At 40.0% G+C, this 24,551-nt stretch overlaps 1 protein-coding gene across 1 annotated transcript in view; it reads right to left on the reverse strand.

The window, feature by feature from the left end:
- Nucleotides 1-23,763, reverse strand: part of LOC121947546 (nucleolar protein 4-like) — a 194,629-nt gene extending 170,866 nt beyond the window's left edge. Inside the window, exon 1 of the mRNA XM_042492641.2 lies at nt 22,284-23,763. Within this exon, the coding sequence (XP_042348575.2) occupies nt 22,284-22,715 (432 nt within the window). The 5' untranslated portion in view covers nt 22,716-23,763. The remainder of the gene's footprint in view (nt 1-22,283) is intronic.
- Between the last annotated feature and the right edge of the window lie 788 nt (nt 23,764-24,551).

Here is a 24,551-nt window from a genome sequence, read left to right on the forward strand (position 1 = left end):
AAAAGCAAGAAGCCACATTCTGCTGCAGGCCATAATTTAAACTCTGTCATGGCCTTGAAAGATAGATAGATAGATAGATAGATATACTTTATTGATCTCAAAACTGAGAAATTGGGGTGTAGCAGCGCCATGCAGTAAGAACAAGAAACTGACATCCATTGAAAAGTTTGGTCTCATTTTAAATCAGAGAGTCTGTCCGTTAATTTCATACCCAATTTATTATAAACCACTAAATTTTGGCATGTAACATGCTGAATTAGTTTGTTTTTGTTAACTTGTCACATGACATCATACCAGCAGCACTTCAGAGGCATTTTACCTGCCTGATTTAGACATTTCTCCTTGATATTTGTACAACTGTAATAAGTGAGAAGGCTTAAGTGTTAATTTTTTTTCTGTTTAACTGTGTATGTTGTTATTTCCTTCTCTGTTCTTCTGTAGCCAACAGATACATTTAATAGTGTTCAAAGTTAAGTCCACTAATGAAAGACATGAATCAAATATTTGTGGCTGTATTTTAGTCATCGAATTTACACTCATCCTCATTATCATTGTATCAATATTTTAGGTCTCTATCTGATTCAGAATTATCAGATTCAGATTTGACCATTTAATATGAATATTTGATGACTTATTTATTTTCCATACAAAGTTTCAAAGTTTGAATGGGGCTCAGCGGGACATTAAGTGTGACATTCAGTGTTCATTATATAGTTAAAAGCCAGTATGCAACAACATTTTTTGCAGACACTAGATATCAAACAAAGCCAAAGACTGTGTCGTATGAAGTTGCCGTGAGCTGTGATTTCACCAGTTCTAAGCAGAAGAGTGAAGGTTTTCTCTGAGCCATAACAGTGCAGTCTTTTTTCTCCTCTGTGCCGCTGCAGCGCGTCCGCGCATCCGCTGCTGCCTTTACCAAAGAGTAGCATGACAACCGAGAGCGCTCACTCTGCAGCAAAGTCTGGGGACCAAAGTGGCCCCAGAAGTACACTGCAGAGCACACTGACTAGCAAAAGAAAACAAAAAAAAACAACTGCTTGGATTCAAGCAATCTCATTTGAGTGAGGGGTCTCCGACTGATCATTCAAATCTCTGACTTTCAGGGGGCGGTCCTAGACTATTTTTGAAATGCTTTTGAAATGAGCTGTGGCGAAAATTACAAGAATTATCTAGAACGGTTTTCATCAGCTTGGCGGCTGCGTGTTGGAGATCCACACTCTTTTGAGAGCACTTTTATTGTTGCATCTGTTTAGCTGTGACAGTGATAACAAGTGTGTTTTTGGTTTGTCAGCTGTCATCCTTTAAAAGTCCTGCTCTACTGTAAACACAAGCTGGACTTCTACAAAAGTGAAAGCCGTTGATTTCCCTCTCGCTGTGGTCCCTGTCTGATGACAGCCTGCCATGTCACCTCTAAGGATGAGTGCTCACTAATTTACAGGTGACTGGATCAGACGTGTGTGTTCAGGCAGTCTAATCATGTGTTGGTATTTGTAATTCGCTGTCACACAGGTGTGCAGACAGTGCACATTTTCTCTCCAGTAACTCTGGTGGCAGCAGCAGGCTGACGACATGGAAGTTCATTTACATACAGGAGGTACTGTTGCCCTTTATATGCCTTTATTATAGCAGACATTTGACTTGTCATGTTAGGGAAGGCTAAAGCAGCGAAATAAACCATCATTAAATTTAAGCTCACACTTGTGCTTTTCCACTATACTGTGTCAAAATGTCCTCTGTTGAAATGGCCAATCAGAGTCAAGTGACAAAGAATTTTGTAACCGTGTTCACCAAAACATTTTTTCTGGCTGTGGTTTTTTTTCTTTTTAATACTTTGCAATGGGAACGTCACGTTTTTACACCTCGCTACAAATGCCAGCAGTGCAATAAGTTGCTGGCCGTGAATTATACGCTGAGCGCTGCCATCGGTTTTTTTTTCAGTGCACTGAGAGTTCAAAAGTTCAACTTTAGGTAAAAACGCTGCACTTGTCGGACAAACAGCCTACCGCAGAGACAACCTAACTGCTTAACAACAACAATAACTGAGAAATCTGTGAATACAAAGTATAAAGCCTTTACTATGTTTCTTCTCAGGCACCCACAAAGACTGGCGAGACTGTCCTCTGTCCCTGCATGCTTCAGCCTTCCCATCATCCAAAGCAACTACTCTACCATGTGCTACCGACATGTTTACCTCCGTGGAGATTTTGTATCTTAGAAACCAGACGCAACCAAAGTCTTTCAGCTGAAAAAAACACTGAGTCACCAAAACCCTCTTAAGTTGGAAAAAAAATTTAAAAACCTTGGTTGGACACAGCCTCTAACTCTCCAAAGTAAGTGCTCCGTGAGTATTTGAGTGGTCAACAGGAAAACTGTAGACATTTCTATAACTTGCCACTTAACTACGGACACTAGGCTGATTTTATCAAAACATACTGTGAGCAAACGCTGCAGTGGAAACAGTTATAACCCAGAATCACACAATTACAGAAACCATATTAGCAAAACATGAGACGGCCGTCTGCCACAGGACAGAAAGTACAAATATGCCAACACAAACACAAAACTCACACCTTTAAGTCTCACACTCATCCTACACACATTAACAGGTGGCGTTCACACTAACCAAAGCAGCTAAAGGTAAAATCTGATACACATAAGTAACAACGAGGAAAGTTGCTGGTTCAGCATCTAGGTTTGTGACAACTTGTGGGGTCACTAAAACCGCTTGACTGTCGGTGATTTGAAATCAGACACAGAACAAAGTGAAACAGCACGTCGGACAGACACAACAAAGCCTGAATACACAGAGCTTCTGGCAAACCTTGGATTGTCCGCAGACTTATTACAGGCTTTTCTGCTCTCGGGGTCGATCGTACCTGCTGTTACTCCTTCAGTTAATCAGACATGGCTGCGCTCCTGCTGCTGCTGCTCCTATTTGTTTGAGTTTCTCTGACCCTCTCGTCTCTATCTTTGACAAAAAAAAAAAAAAAAACACTGGGAGAATCACGGAAAAGCTGAAATGAATGTGGTAATTCTCTTCTTTTCCTTTACATAGTTCTTTCTGTCCTCATCTGCCTGTCCCTTTCTTATTTTTACTCCTATTATAGCACACACACACACACACACATATATGTATATATATATATATACATATATGTGTGTGTGTGTGTGTGTGTGTGTTAAAGACAATTTTATAATTGTTTTTGGTCAATGTTAGGAGACTGTATGTACTGATTAACAGTTTCGTAGGGACTTGTCAAACCCCTTGAGTCACTGATGAGAGGACAGTTTTGGGGAACCATGACAAAAACGTTTCCTTGTTTGTTCCTCTGTGGAGCTCATGAACTAAATGTTGTTGATTCAGTTTCTCTGTACTTTCTATCAGGATGTTTCCCAACTACAATCTGGCCCAGGAGGTCGTAGTTATCTCACATCAAACAAATACTTTTAATGTTTTATTAGTTAAATGGATGTTCTAATTGAATAATGCAGAATTATAGAGATTTGATGCTTAGCTATTTTTAAAATTTGGAAAGTTTATACTAAAACATCCAAATAAAAATAAACAGATTAAAGTGTTTAAAACTTTTAATTGTCTGCAAGTGAGATGTTGAAGCAGAAGCACCTAAATCGGCTGAAGCTGATGTCAAAGCACTAAAAGGATGTGTCTGTTTCAGCTGTCTGTTTCAGCTGTCTGTTGAACTGAAACTGCTGGAAGCAACTGGACTCAGTTGGAGTCAAATTAGAGAAAACATCTGAACATTTTGTATGGATTTCATGTCTTGTGAGCAGCTGATATTGTTGTCAGTTTGTACGTCCGGACTGAAAGGAGTTGAGTAAAAGATGATGAAAGCTGAAATGTCAAGCAGCTATGATTTGAGTTGAGGGGTCAGAGATAGTTGAAGTGCGTGCACTGTTTAAAGTTGAACCGTCACTTCGTATGTAAGCAGTGACAGGCGTAAGAAATGTCAGTTGACGTGTGAAAAATAAGTTTAAATGTCAGATGATGTTTCTGAGCTAAATACAGCTGAAATGACAGATGAAATGTAAAGGATGAAAGCATCTAGAAAGCAGAACGCCGAGTCAAGTTAAAGTCTGACTGAGGTGTTTACGTGACTGAGAATAGCTCGATTTACAATCGAGTTATCTGGGTGTGTGAGTTCGACCTCCGGAGATTCAATGTAGGCTGATTTCAGTCCAACTAACACATTTAAATCTGTTTTAAAAAGTCCAGTTTTAGTCAGATTAACACAATAATTCAACTTTTTCTAGCATCATGTAAACTCAAAGTGTTGGCTGACATACCTTACACTGAATTTATTTATCTTCATGATTCAGCACTGTGAGGGCGCTTTCACACCAGAGCTGCTTGGTCCGCTTCAAACGGACCAGAGATCGTTTACCCGGATAGTCCGCTTCGTTTGTGAAAGCTCATCCGAACTTGGACCAAACAAGCGAACTCTGGTTCGCCTGAAAACATGGGTTTGCAAGTTGCAAGTGAACCCTAGTGTGGTTCGCTTACAGTGGGAAATGCAAACGGACTATCCAGCAAACCGAAGAGAGGAAATGAACCAAAGAGAGGAAGTGACGTAGAGCGCAGTGCATTGTGGGTAGACAACAATTAGGTCTGAACACCAAAGTAAAACCAAAAACCCAAGACTGCATAAATTTGGTGTTCCTCCATTGTTTTTGTGGTGAACACATGGATCTATTATAAGGGTGAACAAGCCAGCTGAAGGGGATGGATTTCCGTTTTTGGTCCTGGCCAATCGATGAGCTGAATTTTCTTCTTCCTCATGCTTTTTTTCTTCCTGGTCAGTGCTCGGTTTGGGCGGTATTGCCCACAATGAGCAGCTGTTGTAACTGCGTGTCGTTGTCCAGGTGGTTTGGCCCACTTTCACAAGTGCAGTGTGAAAGCGGACCAAACCAAACAAAGGTATGAAATTTTTCCGCATTCCCCGCCCAACCGAACCGAGTCCCCCGGACTATCCTGGTGTGAACGAGCCCTGACTCTGAGAAAAAGACTGAAATTAAAACTTTTCAACAAGTTACTCGACTCCAAACTGGCCAAAATAATCATACTTTCAGCCTGGGCACTCTGGTTTTTAAATTTTACATAATGTTTCCTGAAGCGGGAACTGAGTGTATCATTCTGCGAGTTGGAACTGTTCATAATCTCAGAGGGCCAACTGTGACTGACTGGTCTCATTAATTATGCCTGGTGGCTGGTGTTAATATGCCAGCCTGCCTTTCAGGTGGGAGAGGGGAGTGATGAGAGGGAGGAGAAGGTCAGGAGAGGAGGAGGAGGAGGAGGAGGAGGAGGGACGAAGGTGGAAATTGAAGCCTTGCAGTCTAATTAAGACTGGTGTTAATTTCTTTCAGCATCGCAGCGGCCAAAAGGAGCTCCTCACCATGGCAACAGGAGAACACAGAGGGGGAGGTGGGCCGAGGGCTGTCTGAAAAAGCACTGCGAGCGTATACGTTTCAAAAAATATCTGCATGTCTTACAATTTCTATGTAACTGACTCAAAATCCATCTATGTATTTGGAATTTAAGTCATATTTTTCATATTTGACCCAGATAAAATTTACCAGCAGCCAAATATTTCACAGTGAATCCCTCCTACTGCTGCAACTCTTTGCCAATTAGTAGCTATATGTTGTCTCTGTAGACTGAAAAAAATTCACTTCTCCACTTTTGGGGGTATTTTTTTGTGTTTTACTACAAAAACAAAGAGTAACATGAGCTTGTGCCAGATAAATAGTTTGTTAACATACTTTTCAGATGTACAGGAATAATTAAAAAATGCATAACCCAAGAAATAATCAAGCTGAAAAGGAGATCATTATGTGCTGTTACAAAAATAACCAGAAACTATTATATTATAACGTAAATTAATTTCAATTTAACCACATTTCTCAAAAAAAAGTGTGTAAGTTAAAATGTCAATCAAGTGTCTAGGTTGAGTGGGTTGTGCATTTTATTTTTTTTATGTTTCGTTGTTGCTTTTTTGTTTCTTTCTTTCTTTGCCTTTTTCCTCATTTATTTTTATTTTTTTATTTTTTTATTTCAAAAAATCCTGGAGAAAAGCAGTGTAGATACTAGTCATATAAATGCAATTATTATATTCATGCTTAATTTATATATTTATCAAACGTTTCTATGGTTGTGTAGATCTACAAACAATTTGTGCAAACTGACACATCTCAATAAAATGCTTTAAACTAAAAAATAAAAATGTGGCAGTATTGAAATAAAATAAAGTTGTGGCCGACCTAATGTAACTTAATGTATATATGCTTTTGTACTGAAGTTTTTTGTTAAATAAGTTTTACTAATTTAATAATTTTCAGCCATCTTTTCACATATGCATCATTTTATATTTCAACTCTCACATAAAGGCAAAACTACGACACAAAAGCCTCCACAGAGTAAAGAGAAAAGAAAGAAAAATGTTTTATAAAGAAATGTCAAAGTTTATTATTTTTAATTAGCTCAGGGTACACGATGAGTGACTGAGTTCGCTATTTTAAACGCAGAGAAGCTCAGTATTTACAGAGTAGAGACTGAGCTGTTTATTACTGCTAAATCTTTGAAGGCATGGCAGTCGTCTAAATTCAGCCTCACCAATTAAGACCTTGAGCACGATCTGTGGAAGTAATCAAGGTCTGTTTTTTTCTTTCTTATGCAACTAAATGAATTTATTAAAAACTTTCCATACTTTTTGAGCTGGAGTTTGAGAGAGACATTGAGGTGCGTGTGTGTGTGTGTGTGTGTGTGTGTGTGTGTGTGTGTGTGTGTGTGTGTGTCACATATCTAAACTCTGGTGTCACAGTGCTGTGGATGTGTCATGTTATTCAGCTTTAACAGTGTTTGACTGAGAGCAGGCGGTGTAAATGAAACACAGCTCATTAAAGACATCAGTTTGTTTTGTGGACTTGTGTTATTTTAGAATATTTAATGTGGACACAGCTTTGAAACACCTTTGCATGAGCCTTTACCAGTTTTCTGATTTTCTCTCTCCCTCGTGACAAACTCTTTAAGTCCTCATGATATAATACAGACATGGAGGCAGGTTTGCAGGAGCAGAAAGAGTAAGAGTAATATGCACAAAATGCAGGAAGCAAGAGGTATGTACCATCACATTTGAGATGGTAATAATTAAATATGAAAAAATAAATAAAAAAAAAAATCCCATGTTTTTAATTTCTATTTTTTAAGCCTCCTATGGGCATGTTGGAAATTAGCATTCTGCTACAAACACTTAACACAGGGTGTCTGGTTCTTGTGAATAAATGTACATTTGTAATGCTACCATGACGTCTATATCGAATAAACTATAACTATAAACTGTAATCAATGACAGAAAACTAAAAAACAACAACATTTGGCTGAAAAGCTATACAAAAATATTCCTTGAGCATCACACATATTTAAAATAAGATCTGAATTATTCCAATCTGAGCTCTCAGATCCTACGCATTGGAAAACAACATTAAAATGTGCTCTTAAGGGCGATTCCTGGGAGCTAAACAGTTACAACACATACCATACAACTACAGTGCCCCTGGTTTGTTTGTAGATAAGGACCTTTGTTACATGGCCGTGAGCTGATATTTGAATAACTCATTCAGTGTTCAATATATCCACTGAAGGATAAACGCACCGATCGCACCTGTGACATCTGGATACACTTTGTAACAAACCACAGATCCAAGTACCATATAATTTAGTGGTATGTCCCTTTAATGGAGTCTACAGCTTCATCTTATCTATATCACCCCCCCACACACACACAAACACACACACAAACATTTTCTCGGGACTCTCAGTAACATAATTACACCACCAGTCAACAACATACAGCTGCTCAGCAAGAGGTTTAGCTGTGCAACAAACACGCGCACACACACACACACACACACACACACACACACACACACACACACACACACACACACACACACACACACACAACAAATCCAGACACACACTCTGTCGCCCCTTCTGTCTTTGAGCAGCAACACACACACTCTCAAACAGTGGGGGTTTGCCTCCATTGTGCTCCAAGACATCTGACACTTGCACTGATCCACCAAACAAAGACAGCTACTAGGTGAGCATGTGTGTGTGATTCTGAGTTGCATGCACACACACACACACACACACACAAACACACACACACACACACACACACACACACACACACAAACACACACACACACACTCTCACACACACTCACAACTGCAAACAAATCAACAGCAGTCACTTTCCAGTAACTCACTGCTGCTGACACAAAGAGGGAATCATCATCCACGAGCTCTGAATGAGGACTAACGTGTTTCTATCTGCTGTAGTTCGTTACGTTTCCTGCTGGCTCATGTTTTGTGTGTTCTGGTGCCACCGAGGAAATAAATGCCAGAAAAGGAGAAAACAACAAGGAAACTGCAGCAATAGACTGGGCACAATCATCTTTCCAGAGGCTAAAGAATTAAAGTGTCACAAATCCCAAATTGCACAACAGTCATAGAAAACCCATCCCATCCAGGACTGTGTGAACACAGGTGACCTGGAAGTGAACGATCATAACTGGCTCCACAAGGCTCGTTGCACCCCGGCACCAGGGTTGGTCTGGCGTAAATAAAATTCAAACTGATCTGATAATACACCAAACACCACACCGGACCAGTACACTAAATTTCACCACACTATTGGTCACTCGGAAGCGCTCAATAAATAAAATGTATTATTATTATTATTATCCAGCCACACTATCACTGCGTCACCATTAAAGTATTGCTCAACTCTCTTTGCCAAAGTTGCGTCGTCAGGAACTTGTGTGTTTCTGTTATTTGCAACAAAGCAACTCGACTGAATGCCGTTTAAAGTGTGTGTTTGGTCAAAAGTACAGTATGTCTATGCTTTACATCAGTGTCTGAGCCCTGTTTTAACATCACGTTTCACTGCCCAAACTAATTAAAATTTTAAATAGTTGAAGAGGGGTAGTTTAACCCATTTTATAAACCGATCAAAAGATATTTGTATCATTTAATGTCTGGCTGCACTCTTTCTGCGCATGCTCCATCCTGACACAAAGGCACGAATCAACGTATCAACTTCCACGCAGAAGCCGACTAAAGCGGAGAGTTTATTTTTAAGCTAAACTCTTCAGTCAAAGAAAACAACAGCAAATACTGCGCTGAACAGATGCTATAAAAATATACATTTTAGCCCTTAGTTTGACTTCATCTTCAGAGGGAGACTCCTGCACGAGTGTGTCAAGCCCTGTCAAGTTACTATATTCATACATTTTGTGCATGTCACACAGCTGCTCTGTTTACGCGCGTCGGTGCACGTAAACACCAGATCGTATTAGAGGACATCCCATGTAAACAGTTAACCCGAAATCTTCAATCACACTTCGATCAGATTGAGAAAACGTGTGCATGTACACACAGCTACTATGTGCAATGACAGCAAAGGCCAAACAGCTCTGATTTAATCTCATTAAAAGTAGACCCGTACTCAAAACGTTAATGTTACATGAACAAAGAGGAAACACTTCAACATCGCAGCTTTCGTATTTTCTCAAAAGAAAGAAGGTTAACACAGAGTCAGATTACCCAGCAGGCACTGGTGTTTAAAGCTACATGTTGCTGTCACTGAGACAGCTCAAAGTTCCTTGAAGACTTCAGAGTTGATTTTTGTGCCTCTATTGTTTCCAGCAGTGTGCCCGCTGCTTCACCCAAAGCCTGGCCCTCACATAACCTCTGGCACAGATGAACAGTTGCTTACTCACACAGGCTTATGATAGGTTAGGGTCAAAGGGAGGGTAGGACACACACACACACACACACACACACACACACACACACACACACACACACACACACACACACACAACAGAGTCCTACCAATTCCTGTCAATTTAGGGTTTTTATAATGACAGAATAAGGGGCTCTTTGAGATAGCAGAGATCACTGAGGCCTGATAGAGGGGGCCATCCCAATTAAGCTGTCCCTCCTTCAGCAGACACACAGACTGTCAGCGCCACAGATGCACAGGACAGCACACTTATACAGTCCCTCCTCCTCCTCTCACAGCTCTACATTGGGACAAATTGTCTCTGTTGCCGCTAACAGAGGACAGAGGACACACACACACACAAACAGAGGTTTCATTCATCCGTCTGTTTACCTAAACATACCATTTCCAGTCCCACTACGGTGCTGATAAGAGCACGGACGAGCCTGGTTTATCGGAGTCATTCCTAAGTCAAGACAGCTCCGTGTGTCTGGTTCCCCCTGAATGAGACGGCCGCCCTCATCGGAGGATATCACCATTTACATTTCAGCCGTGTGGGCATTGTTCTCATGCCGCAAAACAAATCATGAAGGCAGCAGGGGAATACATTAGGCATCAATTTGTGGGTTCTTAAAATTAGCGTGTAATAGTAACAGGGGATGAGTCACAGCAAAACAAACACCTGCTTCACTACACGGAAAGTATTCTTAAGCTCCTCTGATAGTCTCTTCAGCGTTTCTTCCCCAATGAGCGACTGCACTCAGGTCTGCAACCACACACAATCATAAGGCACATTCTCGAAAAAAAAAAGGTAAGTAAAGCTGATTAACACAGAGACACGATGAGATGATCAGCCGGGACGTAAGATGTTAGACAGCAAAACGCTGAAATGAGAAACTGTTGAGGCGCCAACTGTGTGTATTTCCAAGCAGCTGTACCTCCAGCTACCCTGATCACACACTCCAACAAAGAAAACTGATCCAACATCCAAACCCAACGTCTTAAAAACACCTCATGCCAACGTCATCTTGACGTAAAATATTGACTTTTAGTTGTAAGGTATGGAGAACAAAACACCAGCTATATTCAGCACGTCATTACATTAACATCAACACAACATGAAACTCTTAATCTAACATCATTAGACATTTAAAATATCATCAACATGATTTTCCACAAAGTTAATGGTCCAACGTCTTTCTGACATCTTATTGGCGTCCAGTACCAGCTGGGTGTAGCCAATGAGTGCATATTTAAGCTGAAAATAACGCGATCAAGCAAACGTTCGCTCACATGCTGGAGCTGTGTGGTCTGCGAGCCGCAGTTATCTACACATTTTCCAGGGGAGTTGGATATTTAGTTATTTTGGGGAAGAAAACAATCAGGTAAAATAAAGAAATTAAAACTACTTTGTCGTTTTTGTCTTTTTGGCTCCATTTTTTTTTAGTTTAGTTTTTTTTTAGTCTTTATGATCGAGACGAGTTCGTCCTTTAAACACTGAAGTACGTGGGCGAGGAATTTTAGTGTGTTAACAGGCAGGAATGAACACTTAATTTTAACTGCATTATTTAGTCTGATGTCATCTTAGCTATTTTCTGTTCAGGAGTTATTTGGCCTGAACCCATCAGAGGTGACTGACCCATCTGACCTGTCAGCATCAGCAACATAAAACCTGCACAGCTGCTACAAGCAGTTACCATAATGTTTGTCATTTCAGTTTTTTCTCAGTAACCTTACAAAAACCTGTTCAGCTATGTTCATCTCAGTTCACACATTTGGTGCAATTATTCTTTTATCATTCTACTGGCTCTGAACTATGTTTTTTGGGCATTTTTCCTGTAAATTGTAAACCAAGCAAAGCAAAGAAGAAAATAGCTATCTGCTGTTTACTATAAGCATAACACATCATAAACAAGCCTACAAGCCTTGCAGGTTTCTCACAGTCTATTGCCTTTGAAAACCTTACATTTTTGAATACAGGTAAATATTCTACCTTTGTTAAGATATGGGGGCATTTTATGAAGGGGAGAACACTTTTTCTTTCTTTTGGACCCTCAATAATTGCATGGAAAGCATTTTCATTCCCTGATTATTTATTTTAGACATTAAAAAACACTGAATATGATGTCCTGTCTAAGCAGCTTTATTAAGATGACACCTTGCTATATATGCTATATATTGCTATATTTTTGTTTTTGCTGTAATAATTGCAGTATAAAAGATCTAATAAAAATATTCATTTAAAAAAGAAATAAGGGCTCGCCCCGTTCATGATTTTGTGGAAAAAAAGCTCTGATTTATTCAGTTATATTTCAAACAGAGCTCAGCACAACACTGTTCATAATTAAATTACTGTAAAAATCAGAAATATTGGCCGTAATTCGAAGGTCCGTAATTAAATCAGGTGGATCTGTACTGTCCTTTTAAAACTTATTCTGGAAAAAAAAAACTGGAGGGTCTACACAGAGAACAATAGGTCAAAGGTTAAGCAGTGTTTTCTCACCAGAGGAGCTGGACAGACACACAAAAATTACAGCGATACACGAACGATCAATGGAGCAACTGATTCAACTCTCTGCACATAAGGCTCTGCTTCACACAGGCCAACCCTCGCCTCTCCGCGGCTCTGGCTGAGGCCAGTGAAGGGAAGGGGAAGCAGTCATCACATGTACTTGACACCACTGTCTAGATAGCAACTATTATTAGTCCCAACAAGCCACTCAGTGCTTCCTTCTTTAGCTGGAGCTTCAGACTCTGTCCTGAGAAACTGCTGTCTTCGCTTTTCAGTGGATCCTACAAAGACTGTTATTGTGACGGCACTTAATGTGTCAACAAAACAAAACAAAAAATATTCAGACAAATTACCATAACAGCTGGAGCATCACAGCAAAGCTGCCTGTACGCTGTAACTTACATTGTGAGTCACTATATCAGATTTGAATGGATTTTTTTCACATCACACATCAAAACAAGATTATTTTTTTCAGCGAAGACAACAGAGAGAAGAAAAGGCTGCACACTGATGACAGACAGAGGCAGAGAGGACAAGCAGTAACATCCCCTTACAAAGCAGAGGAGAGTTTTTAACGGGTTTAAAGGATGATTTATGGGCACACACTGACCGATGATAATCTTATAAGCTCAAAATCTAAACTCTGAGACCATAAATAATTATTTTTTATCTGAATTGTGTGTATTATTTGCCTGGTCCAGACCTTTGAATCTGCCCATTCAGTTTGAGTTAATTAATTTGTCTGACACTGTGACACTGAACAGCAGTTTCACAATTAAAAACATAATAAAATAACTATTAAGCGCTCCTGGAGGGAGTCATGATAAGCCAATCAGTGCTACAGGTGGGATTAACATGATTGTTAAGCAATGACAAGTGAGAACAACAAGAGCGAGCGCCATAGACAACATTGATGCTGAAACCGAAGCAGTTCTAAAACAATGCGTCTTCTCAATATCGCTCAACATCACTGTATTTTTATTTCACTCGGCTCTGCTCTTAAAACTCCAGCAAAACCAGTATGGTGGCACGGCTACGCATAAGGACTTAAAATGACATTAGATTAATGTGTAAAAGTTAGTCTCAAGTAGGGCTGGGTATCCGTACTCGATACCTTCAATGGAAATAACACAGTACCAAGTTGTATCAATACATCTATTTGATCCTTTTCTTTTCTTTAATTTTTCTCCATGTCCACTTCAGTGAAAATTTGTCTTTGGCTTCATTCAAACACTTCAAAGTTACACACAAACACAATAAGCAATTTAAAACGCAAAAATGGACACAAGAGTGCAAACAGGTATTCAGGACCAATAAGTTGTATATAAAATGTAAGCGACGTAGAAGTGTGTGAGGGAATAAATCAGTCCAAACACGTTTTGGGTTTTCCTAGTAACTGAGTGAGCTCAAATACACAGTACAATGCACTCATGCCACACATCTCCGTCCGCCACTCTCTTGCCCTCATGTCTTCTTCTCTCTTCCTCCAATCTGATGATCAAAAAGCTGCATGATACTGATAAACCGATAATTTCCAGCTTCTCGTGGCCGTTAAGATTCAGATAACCGATAACTTCTTTTTGTTAGTTTTTCATTACCTGAGGCTATGAAAGGCTGCGATGTGGTGAGTACAGATTAATTTAACCAACGGTGGAGAATGAGGAGGGAGCGGACATTCGGAGACAAAGGCGGGGAGACCGGCAAGAATGCGAGCAGAGCGGACACCAGCGGAGACACCGGCGGGAAAACCAGCGAAGAATGAGAGCGAAGCGGACATTCGGAGACACCCGTGGCGAATGAGAGCAAGTGGACATTTAAAGACACTGGTGGAGAAACCAGCGGAGACACCATCAGACAATGAGAGCAGAACGGACACCAGTGGAAAATGAGGGCAGAGTGGACATTCGAAGACACCGGCAGCGAATGAGACAGCGGACATTCAGAAACACTGATGGAGACACCAGTGGAGACACCAGCGGGGACACCATTGGAGACACCGGTGGCGAATGAGAGTGAACGGACATTCAGAGACACCAGCGGAAAATGAGGGCAGAGTTGAGATTCGGAGACACCAGTGAAGACACTGGCAGAGAATGAGATCGGAACGGACACCAGCCAAGACACCGGCAGAGACACCAGCGGAGAATAAGAGCGAGCAGATATTCTGAGACATCGGGGGAGAATGAGAACAGAGCCGACATTTGGAGACATTGGCGGCAAATGAGAGCGAGCGGACATTCAGAGACACCAGCGGAAACACAAGCAGAGAATGAGAGTGAGCGGACATTCGGAGACACCGGCGGAGAATGAGAGCGGAGCGGACATGGCTGGAATGTGTTCTATCAACATTCAAGTTATATCTCGATGGATATCAATGTCGTTTTATCACCCAGCCCTTACAACCTAAGTTCAACTAAATATCAACGTCTAACCACACTGGTGGCCAGCTGGCTTGTTAAAAAGGATAAAGAAAGGTGTTGTGTAGATAAACCATGCAGTAATCCATCGCTGATATAAGACAACTACTTTATGAGGAAGATTCTAGATTATTAGAAATTAGACATACAATTAATACCTGCTAATGTTAAGGGTTTAATGTATTAAAAAGATACCCTTTCATCTTCTAACAGTACAATCTTTGACTTTGACAACTCTTTGCCAGTGATATTTAGAGTAAAATAGAACAGCTCAATATAACTGATAAGGCACTAAAAACCAAAAACCATGATAGGTAGTTATTATACAGACATGGATAGCATGTTCATGACACACACATATACATGGGTCTGATGGTGTATGTGTTATGATATTTTAAATTAATAAGGGCTGTAGATGTACCTCATGGCCAGATTCTCTTCTCAGTCTTAAACCAAAGACTCCCAGCAGCAAAATGGGCGGTTACACTACTAATTAAGCTAATTAAAAAGTGCCCTCTTGAATTAACTGAAGAACAGTTTTTCCACCAAGAGCCAGTTGAGCAAACTTTCGTTACATACCCTCCTTTTTAATGACGCTTTCTGGTAGTGACAAAGGGACAGAACTGCACTGGAGAGGATGATGAAATGTGGCACAAGACCCAGGCTGCATTTGACAACAAAGCACAACAGCACTTTCAAACACACAGCGTCACAAGAATCGTGCCCCCTGAGGTGGACACCATAAAGCTTTAGTCATTTTCTAAATTATTGTATTACCATGCTTCATTTCATGGTAAGTTATCAAAGGAAAAAGACAAACTGTGCTCAAGTAGTCCATTTTTAAACTGTCGTTTGTAATTAGTTTTAACCAATGGTTACATCTATTAAAAGCATCATGAAGACAAATTGCAGTTACTATGGTTACCAGCAGTTTAATAAAACTCATGCTCTGATTTAGAACTCTAATTATACAAGAAATGTTTGAGATGTAATAACAAGAGTAATGACTTTAACCCAATCAGAAATATGAATTTCCATTTATTGTGTTTTTCTGTTCACTCTGCATTGAAGTTTTTGTCACTGCTAAACTCTCCTGTTGTCCTGAAGAGGGCTAATAGACTGACGTGTTCAAGCTCTGTGACACATGATGTTACCACCAGCTGCTTCTTTGCACCTGCCTGGGATGAGCTGGGATAACACACGGGACATTCACGAACCAGTTGTACTGTACAACTGTACAACTGTGCTGTACAGGTGCCCCAAACAGTAGGATTTACCGGAGCAGTGATGGGAACCCTCGATCATAATCAGGTTTATCACCGAAAAGGTTTTCATGCATATTAAAAGAAAATGAAAATAAAAAAAGAGACAAAGCAAAGTCAAGAAACATGAATATATAACAGAAGATATTCCCCTAAAAGAGTATGAAAACCACCATATAAACATGTACAATATGTCTGCTTTGAAATTAAGGAGCTGTACAGTTTTTGCAGATGGCATGTCACCTGAAAACACTTCCATGGCATTAATCAGAATAGGGTTGTGCAACATGGCTTTACACTAATATTGCAATATTTTAAGGCTATATTGTGATATACAATATATATTTTGATATTTTTGAATGTCCTGCTTAAATTTTAACTGTTAAAATACAAAATTGTTGAACGAACTGCGGTTACAATAAAGTTAAATAAAGGTGCTTGAAGTTGTATTGTTTTTAGTATTGTTGTGTCAAAATGTTTGACTGTAAGCGGTACTGTAAACATGTACTTGCAAGTTCTTGCTAAATAAATTTTCAAGGTTCATGAAAAAAATTTGACAAAATGTTGCTGCCATGGTAGATTATGCGTGTAACATTTCAGAATTTTATCTCAAAAACTGATTTTTTGACAGCATTTTGAATTCGGCCCCCATGTGAACTATTGCAGTCTATGGGAAAATGGCATCTTTAACTATCAGTTTTTCACTTATGGAGCAAATCAATCTCTGTAAAAACAAACTATAAACATCACCTTGCTGTGTAGATTAAGTATGCAAATTCTCAGAATTTTGTCTTGATAATTTCATTTTTGACAGCAGCTTGAATTCTCCCTCTCCATGCACAGACAGCTGATATCCTGCCCCCTGGTGGTTGGCTCGGTCATAGTGTGAAGCCATCTCTGGTTTCTCACTTTGCATGTAGCTCAGTGGGATAGTGACTTGTCCCTGATGTCTGGGGCTGCAATTTTAAGCCTCATGTGATGCAAAATGCACACTCTTAACACTGATCATTCATTGTCTTCCAATTCATCTGCTTGCTGCTTAAAATGCCCTGCACTGACCTATTGCTGCAGCTGTAATTTATTTTATTCTCTTGACAAAGAAGTTTATCACTTGAAGGTTAGATGCATCTTTGGCACACACACCTCCACATTCATAATGATGAAAAATATTTTTAGGCATTTCATTATTAAAAGTCATGGTTGCTGTGCATAGATATTAACTCAGTATTTAAAGACAAAAAGGTGAAAATGAAAAAGCAAACGAGCATGTCCATCAAAATGGGTTAAAAGCTTGTGTTTCACACAGATGAAAAGTAATGAAGACAAATAAAGGAAAGGTGATTAGCGACAGTTCTTTGTCACTTGAACTCATTAATATTCCATGTCAGCCGTCTGATACGGTCCCTCTGTCAGTTCTGATTACTTGCAAGCTGTCATGTGTCTCACCTGTGTGTTTTACATTCACAAGTGCACCGGCTGCTGCTAAGTAAACCTAAAAAACCCCCAGGAGAGAGATAGTCCCTTCATGTTATATGTCTTCAACCTTTTTTCTTCAATTCTTTCATTCTGACATTGTTTCATACCTCAGAGATCAGCTGAGCAATATCACCTCTTTGTCTCTATCTCACACACACACACACACACACACACACACACACACACACACTATCTGTGTATCAGTGTACAAACAGAGTCGCTGTCTGATCATGTGTTGCTGCAGTCAGGTCATACCCCTCTCAGCATGACGCTGACAGGAAACAAGCAGGATGCTGATTTGAACCATAAACACCACTAGAATCCTTCGACACATCCAGGCGTTTATTTCTCACATCGCTCAACAGGCGGGAGACAAGACAAAGGCTACAATCTACATGAGGGAAACTGATATTTAACAGAAATTGAAGTAACATGCTGACAGTTACTCTTTCCTGCTGTTATTGCCATTTCACATCATCTGATGTTTACTTCCTGTATTGCTGCGGACATAAACTGTTTTACCTATAAATTTTGCCTCTGCCGGAGCGGGCGAAGAGGATGACAAGTGTCTCAGTGTTACCGAGGGTGCATATGGGTCCTCAAGGAAAAGGTTGGTGATAGTATTTATTTTTCTTATTTTTAATAAATCCGACAAAAACACAAAAACAAACAGTGGAAGTATCTAATACCAAGTGTTGTGTATCACAGCCTGATGTATTTTCTTCCTCTGTGCCATGGAGCTAAATTGTTGTCCAAAAATTATTGCTGAGGAGAATCACACACCTGAATGTGTGACAGGCACGTCGGAGGAGGGTGCAATTTAGCAACAAAGAGAGAAAATCCCGCACACTGTCCTACTTACTGCTGACATATTTACTGAATGAATAAAACAGCATTTCTGTCTAGCAGACCTTCATCAGGTATGATGGCAGCACCAGAACTTTTCTACATAAATACAAACACAGAGACGTCCTCGATTTTTTAATCATCCAATCATCTGGCCTGTTTTGCTGTTGGCTGTGAAAACATCTCTGATGTAAACAAACACAACACACTAGACCTTTTAAATATTAAGATTAAACGACAGACCAGTTATGTTTTTAATTTTTCAGCAAAAGGGTTTGAGTATGATCTGCTCAGCTGCCACGTGTAAGGTGACATGTTGTTGGCGCAATGCAATCAGGTGTATAAACATCCAATCAGAGAGGGGCAGGGGGCTACAGAACCTGTCGCTGCTGACTAATACACACACACTCATTCATCCAAAACACACACTCATCCGTCTCTGGCACGGCACAGCATGGTTCAGCACGGGCCGACTTCACATGACTCAACTTCACATACTACCCCCATTGTAAGCTGGTTAAAAATCAACAAAGTATCCCTTAAAAAAATGGTCTTTGTGAAACTTTTCACATGGTGTTCTCTGGATTCTGCAAACTAACGTACTGCAGAGGAGGCACAGACAAATATCTCGAAATGTGGACACATTATCTGCACTGCTAGATACCACCAGGAGGTAAATAAGAAAATAAGTTCATTCTGTGGTTTGGGTGAAACACCCTAGTAATATTAACCCTTAGGGCCCGCTTTACTATTACACACACTTGCATCGCTCTGCACACACAATGCTTGTAAAATATTTTATACATCAATGTGTTTTTTTTTTATTTCATTGACTTTATCTTTTTAATTAACATCGGCCCTAATCATATATATATAAAATTTTCATTAATTTTCAGAATTTTAACCCTTTAAATGCCAGGGTTTTGTCATGATGTTTTGTTTGCACAATGTATTTTAGACTTAATGTAGGAGTTGAGCAGGAAATTCAAACATTTAACAAGAATACCCAACCTTGCCAAAATGTATGCCATATGCATGAACACAGCCAAAACAATCAAAAAACACAGAATGAAAAGTGCCTAAAAAGCGTCAAATAGTTCCTAAGGGTTAATCTAAGTGAAGTAAAAACATCCACACTCTGGTGGATTGTCCTCATCTTTCTAACATCAGTCTGGTTATGTTTAGAAACAGAACACAGACACACAGTTCAAGTTCAGGAGAAAACAGAAAGGATCTTTCTCGCTCTGCAGTCTAAACAGCCCAATCCTCAGATACTGAACAGACTCAACAGACCTGCTGCTGCCAAGACTGAGAGAGAGACACAGAGAGGGATTTACACAAAATAAACTCTGCAAGAGGATTCCAGTCCTCACTGCCACACTCCTGATGTTAATCTGAATATGGAATGATATGGGACAGGGTGAAATTAGCAAACGCGGTAACCATGCCAACCAGCCCCTCAAACCCCCTTCATCTCCACAGCAATCCTGTGTTACATCAACCTGTCTGTTCAGCCATCTGAACAACCTCTGATTTGAATCTGCAGATACAAAAAAAAAACATTTCGACAAAGCTTTTTACAGTGACTGAACGGCATTCACAGTCTGTTCAAGGATCACAGACAGACTGAATCATTTCTAAATAAAAAACAGTTTTGCAATCAAAGAAATAAGCCCATTCTCTTTCATTTCATTCATATCTTTGTGTCATCCCACTCACTCTGCACTCCACCGACAACAAGTGCTCTCTGGGTGGAAAATACAACCAACAACATGTAGGCCACAGCTGCTTTCAAACACAAAGAAAGAGAAATAAAAAAGTAGTGCATGATTCAGGTTTGAATCCTGTCTCGCAACATCTTTTGTGCAGCAGCTACACAACTTTGACCAATGTGTGACTGTAAAATACACGATTCTGCAGAGAGAAACAGAATAAGTCATGACGTGGGAGCAGACTGCAGACCGCTGACCAGACAAAACACATTTAAGGGTTTTTCAGGCAGAAAAGAGGACACACCGAGCAACTGAATGAATACAGACGACAACACAGTGAGCAACAGGTTCACTATGATAGCAGCTGTGACATCATCGACATCACTTTACCTCGACATCAGTGGACACACAATCAATAACTAGTATCAATCACTGATGCTGGAATGTGTTCAGAAAGGAACTGATTTTAAAAAAGACAAATCTCGATGTCTTGGTGGATGATAAGAGAAGTGGAAAACAAGGACTTTAAACTTTTTCTTCGGTCATGACGACCAAATTTAAGGCTCCAACTGAGGAATATTTTCATTATTCATTATCGTTATAAAGATAAGATTAAGTATGTAGAACTCAAAAGTGTTACAAAGAATACAGGCAGCATTTGTAGTACAAAATCTACCACTGGGGGGAAGAGTGAGGTATGTAAATTCAAACTAAACTCTCTGTGAGGTCACATATATCTAGATTCGACAGTCACATTATATTCGGAGGAAGCATTTGAATCAGCTTTAAATGGAGTCAAAGTTTTGAATTCTCTGTTTCCTCCTGCTAAACATAAACGTTTCAAACTGGGGTCATGTGAAAAAGTTTAAACTCTGGGTCAAAGGTCAGTACTAGAGTGACAAAAGAGCAAAAGTAAAAGTCGCACAGAGAAACTGAACATTTTCATTTTCAATGATGTAACTTAATTATTGCAAGAAAAAATCGATCAATTCATAATCTGAAAAAAATAATTGAGTTGTGATGCTCAGTTAACATCAAACTGGTCCAAAAAAAAATCTTTTTTATTTTATGAAAGTAAGTAAATATAACTAAAATTTGAATAAACTAAACAATTAGATATGAAGTAAACATAAATTGAGGCTAAAAGTTAATATTTACTAACATTTTTCAAGGTAATTGGCTTACTAGATTAAAGTAAAATCAACCTGTCAGATTTTTATAGAGTGTAAAATACATAAAACTGTTCAGTTAAGTCAAACTAAGTTGGTTTACTTAAAAACTTAAGTTGCTTTCACTTCCAGAGAACAAATTAATTCACTTGTCATTTTTAAGTTGGAAAAACTTCACAAAATCATGTAAATATAACTAAAATTTAAGAAAACTTAACAATTATGGATTAAATAAACAGATTGTCAGATTTACAGTTATTTTTCAATTGATATAACTTCCAAAGAACAGGTTAATCCACTCATAATTTTTAAGTTGCAACAACTTCACTAAATTAAGTAAATACAACTACATTTTAAGTAAGCTTAACAAGTAGATATTAAGTAAACATAAATTAATGCTTACATGTTTCAAGGCAACTGGTTTCCAAGATTAGTTAAAGTAAAATCAACTTGTCAGATTTAAAAGTGTGTAAAAATACATGACAAGGGTTCAGTTAAGTCCAACTACCTTGATTTACTTAGAAATGTAAGTTGCTTTCACTCCCAAAAAAACAAGTTAATTCACTAGACATTTTTATGTTGCAACAACTTCATTAAGTTAAGTTAATACAACTAAAATGTAAGGAAACTTAACAATTAGGGACTAAATAAACAAATTAAGACTATATTTACGTACATTTTTGAAGCAATCTGTTTCCTATATATATAAAAGTAAGATCAGCTTATGAGCTTATAGTGTATTGATGGTCAGTCAGCTTGGAAACGCTGGCAAAATAAAGATGGGGTTTAAAAAAAATAAATGAAGTGCCAGTGCAGCCACTAACAGGCTGTGTACTGGAACAGGTGTTTGCTGTAATCATGGCACTGAGCCAGGGAAAGTTATGTTGTACAGCTTCAGGCTACACACACACACATACACACACACACACACACCTAATTTCTTTAAGCAAATAAGGGTAGCCCAACAGTGACGGACAGCACGCATAACGAAAACGGGACACACATGCACGCGCGCGCAAACACACACACACACACACACACACACACAGATCAACCCAGAGTGAAAGAGGAAGATGCACTAACCGTCGCCTTGATGGGGACATAGAGCACCGGTCTGTCCGATGACCCGTGCTTGCCATCCTGCAGCGTCCCGACCTGGAAGCCCTTGGACTTGACCCAGAATTTAAATTTGGCGTTGATGTGGTTGTTGCTTTTCTCGTGCAGAAACACCCCGTTGCTGTTCTCCTCGTCCCCCTGGATCAGCGTCTGGAGGATTTTGTTGTATTTGCGCCGGGTCACGGTCTTGGTCTTGCCGGAGTCGCCGTACGTCCGCAGGCACCAGTCCTGAAATTCACCGAACATCTCCGCCCCTCCGCCCGCCGCCTCGGACGCCGGAACCCCGCTGCTGGGACTCCGGCTCCTCGGCTGGGTCTGGTGGTTGGTGGTGGAGGTGGTGGTGGTGGTGGTGGAGGTAGTCACCGTGTCCACCACGCTGCTGGCTTTCCTCGTTGTCATGATAAAACCAAATTTGTCCAAACAAGAGAGAGTCCTTCACTTTGTTGTCCGGGGATTTGGGTCGGGTTGGCTTAGCGAGCGTCGCCGAAACCAAGGCACCACCAACGGCTAGCTTTTCACCAGGGGGCGAAATCAGTCCAAATCTGGAGCAAAAAAATAAAAAATAAAATCTTCAATTTTCCTCTTGAAACGAACCCTTAAATTGTCTCCATTTTCCAAGAAACCACGGTGCAAAGTCCCTTTTTTCTAAATTAACGTCTCAAAATTGGCCGTTTAGATCTCCTCCTCCTCCTCCTCTCGGCTGTTACGCACCAACGGATATCTGCGTGCGAAAAGAAGAAAAAGCACGAGCGCTCACTGGGGATGCCAAAACGGATTTTAACTCGAGAAAACAGCCCCCCTTGTTTGGATGTAATTTCGCCAGGAACAATGAAAGGGACCGGGGAGGCTGGGAGAAAAGGGAGGGAGGGGGCACGGACCGGCCGGACGGTGCAGATTGGAGCGGTATGCCCTCTTCAGACACACCTGTTAGAAGCGTGGGTCGGTCGGCCTGTCCCGTGGGGGATGTCAGTCACCGCCTCCCCTCTTCCACCACCTCCTCTTCCTCCTCAGAGCGAGAGAAAGAAATAAATGAGATGCACGGCTGGAGATGTCTCTATAAACAATACGGGCTCTCCTTGTTTGGCTCCATCACCGTTAAACCAGAGCGCACGGTTTACAAAAAGAAATTAGCGGAATGATTAGTTCAAAACTGCCCTATATTACAAAAAATGTTCACAATCGTCCCTTTTTGCCACCCTTTCTCTCTCTTCCTCCTCCGGTTTGATGGAAGTCATCCGGACACCTGTTTGAATCCGGTTTCTCTCTCCTCTCTCCTGTACCCTTAAAGCGCAACGCTACGCCTCATTTCCTCCTTCCTCAAATAAACGATAATAGCTCTCCTACCCAACAGCAGCTGGAGTCCTAAATACATAAACACACGCTGCTGCCACACAGCTCCGGCCCAGCCTGAGTCAACGGGACAAGCACGTTGCAGCTCCAGCTCAAAAAAGCAGGAAGTGTCCAAAAAACCGACCAAAGCGCACTCTCTATGGTCCCGTGGATGTCAAAAGGGGGTGTAACAAACTGAGGCGAGGACAAGTGAGAATACACCCCCGAAATGTACTAAAATCAGCATGTAGAGCTCATAATAAAAAAGAAAAACACACAATGTTCCGCCTCAATCATACATTTAGTGAAGTTAAAATGACAGTAAAGTGACCTGAACTCGGTGCAATAACAACTATTCTTAAAGAGACAGTTTAACACAAAACGAACAGGTGAGAATACACCCCAAAATGTTTAAATAATCAGCATGTAGAATAAAAAGAATAAAAGAGAATAAGAATAATAAAAAGAAAGAAACAAGTAAGTATTCAACATAAGATTTGTTTTGTGACCTGCATAAGGTCTGATATATCTATTATTTCTTACATTTAGTTTTAATGTTCCGCCTCAATCATAAATTTAGTTGACTAAATGACCTGAACTTGGTGTTATACAGACAGTAAGAAAAGCTGACAAAATGCATTAAGTATTGTTTAAAAACAGCCTGACTTCTGTTTGTGTGCCTGAATATTTTGTGCCAAAAACGTCTAGAAAGTCGCTGTTCAGCTTTACCAACTATTCTTAAAGGGACAGTTTACCACAAACTGAAGTGAATACACCCCCAGTATTTAAAAAAAAATCAGCCTGTGGAGTTTATAATGAAAAGAAAAAAGCCATGAATATTCAATAAACTCAGATGTTGGTTTTGGTAGCCTGCATAAGGTTGAATAAATCTATTATTTATCGCAT

The sequence above is a fragment of the Plectropomus leopardus genome, chromosome 9 (genome assembly GCF_026936395.1).
Source record: "Plectropomus leopardus strain MGB_pleo_1.0 chromosome 9, ASM2693639v1, whole genome shotgun sequence".
NCBI lineage: Eukaryota > Metazoa > Chordata > Actinopteri > Perciformes > Serranidae > Plectropomus > Plectropomus leopardus.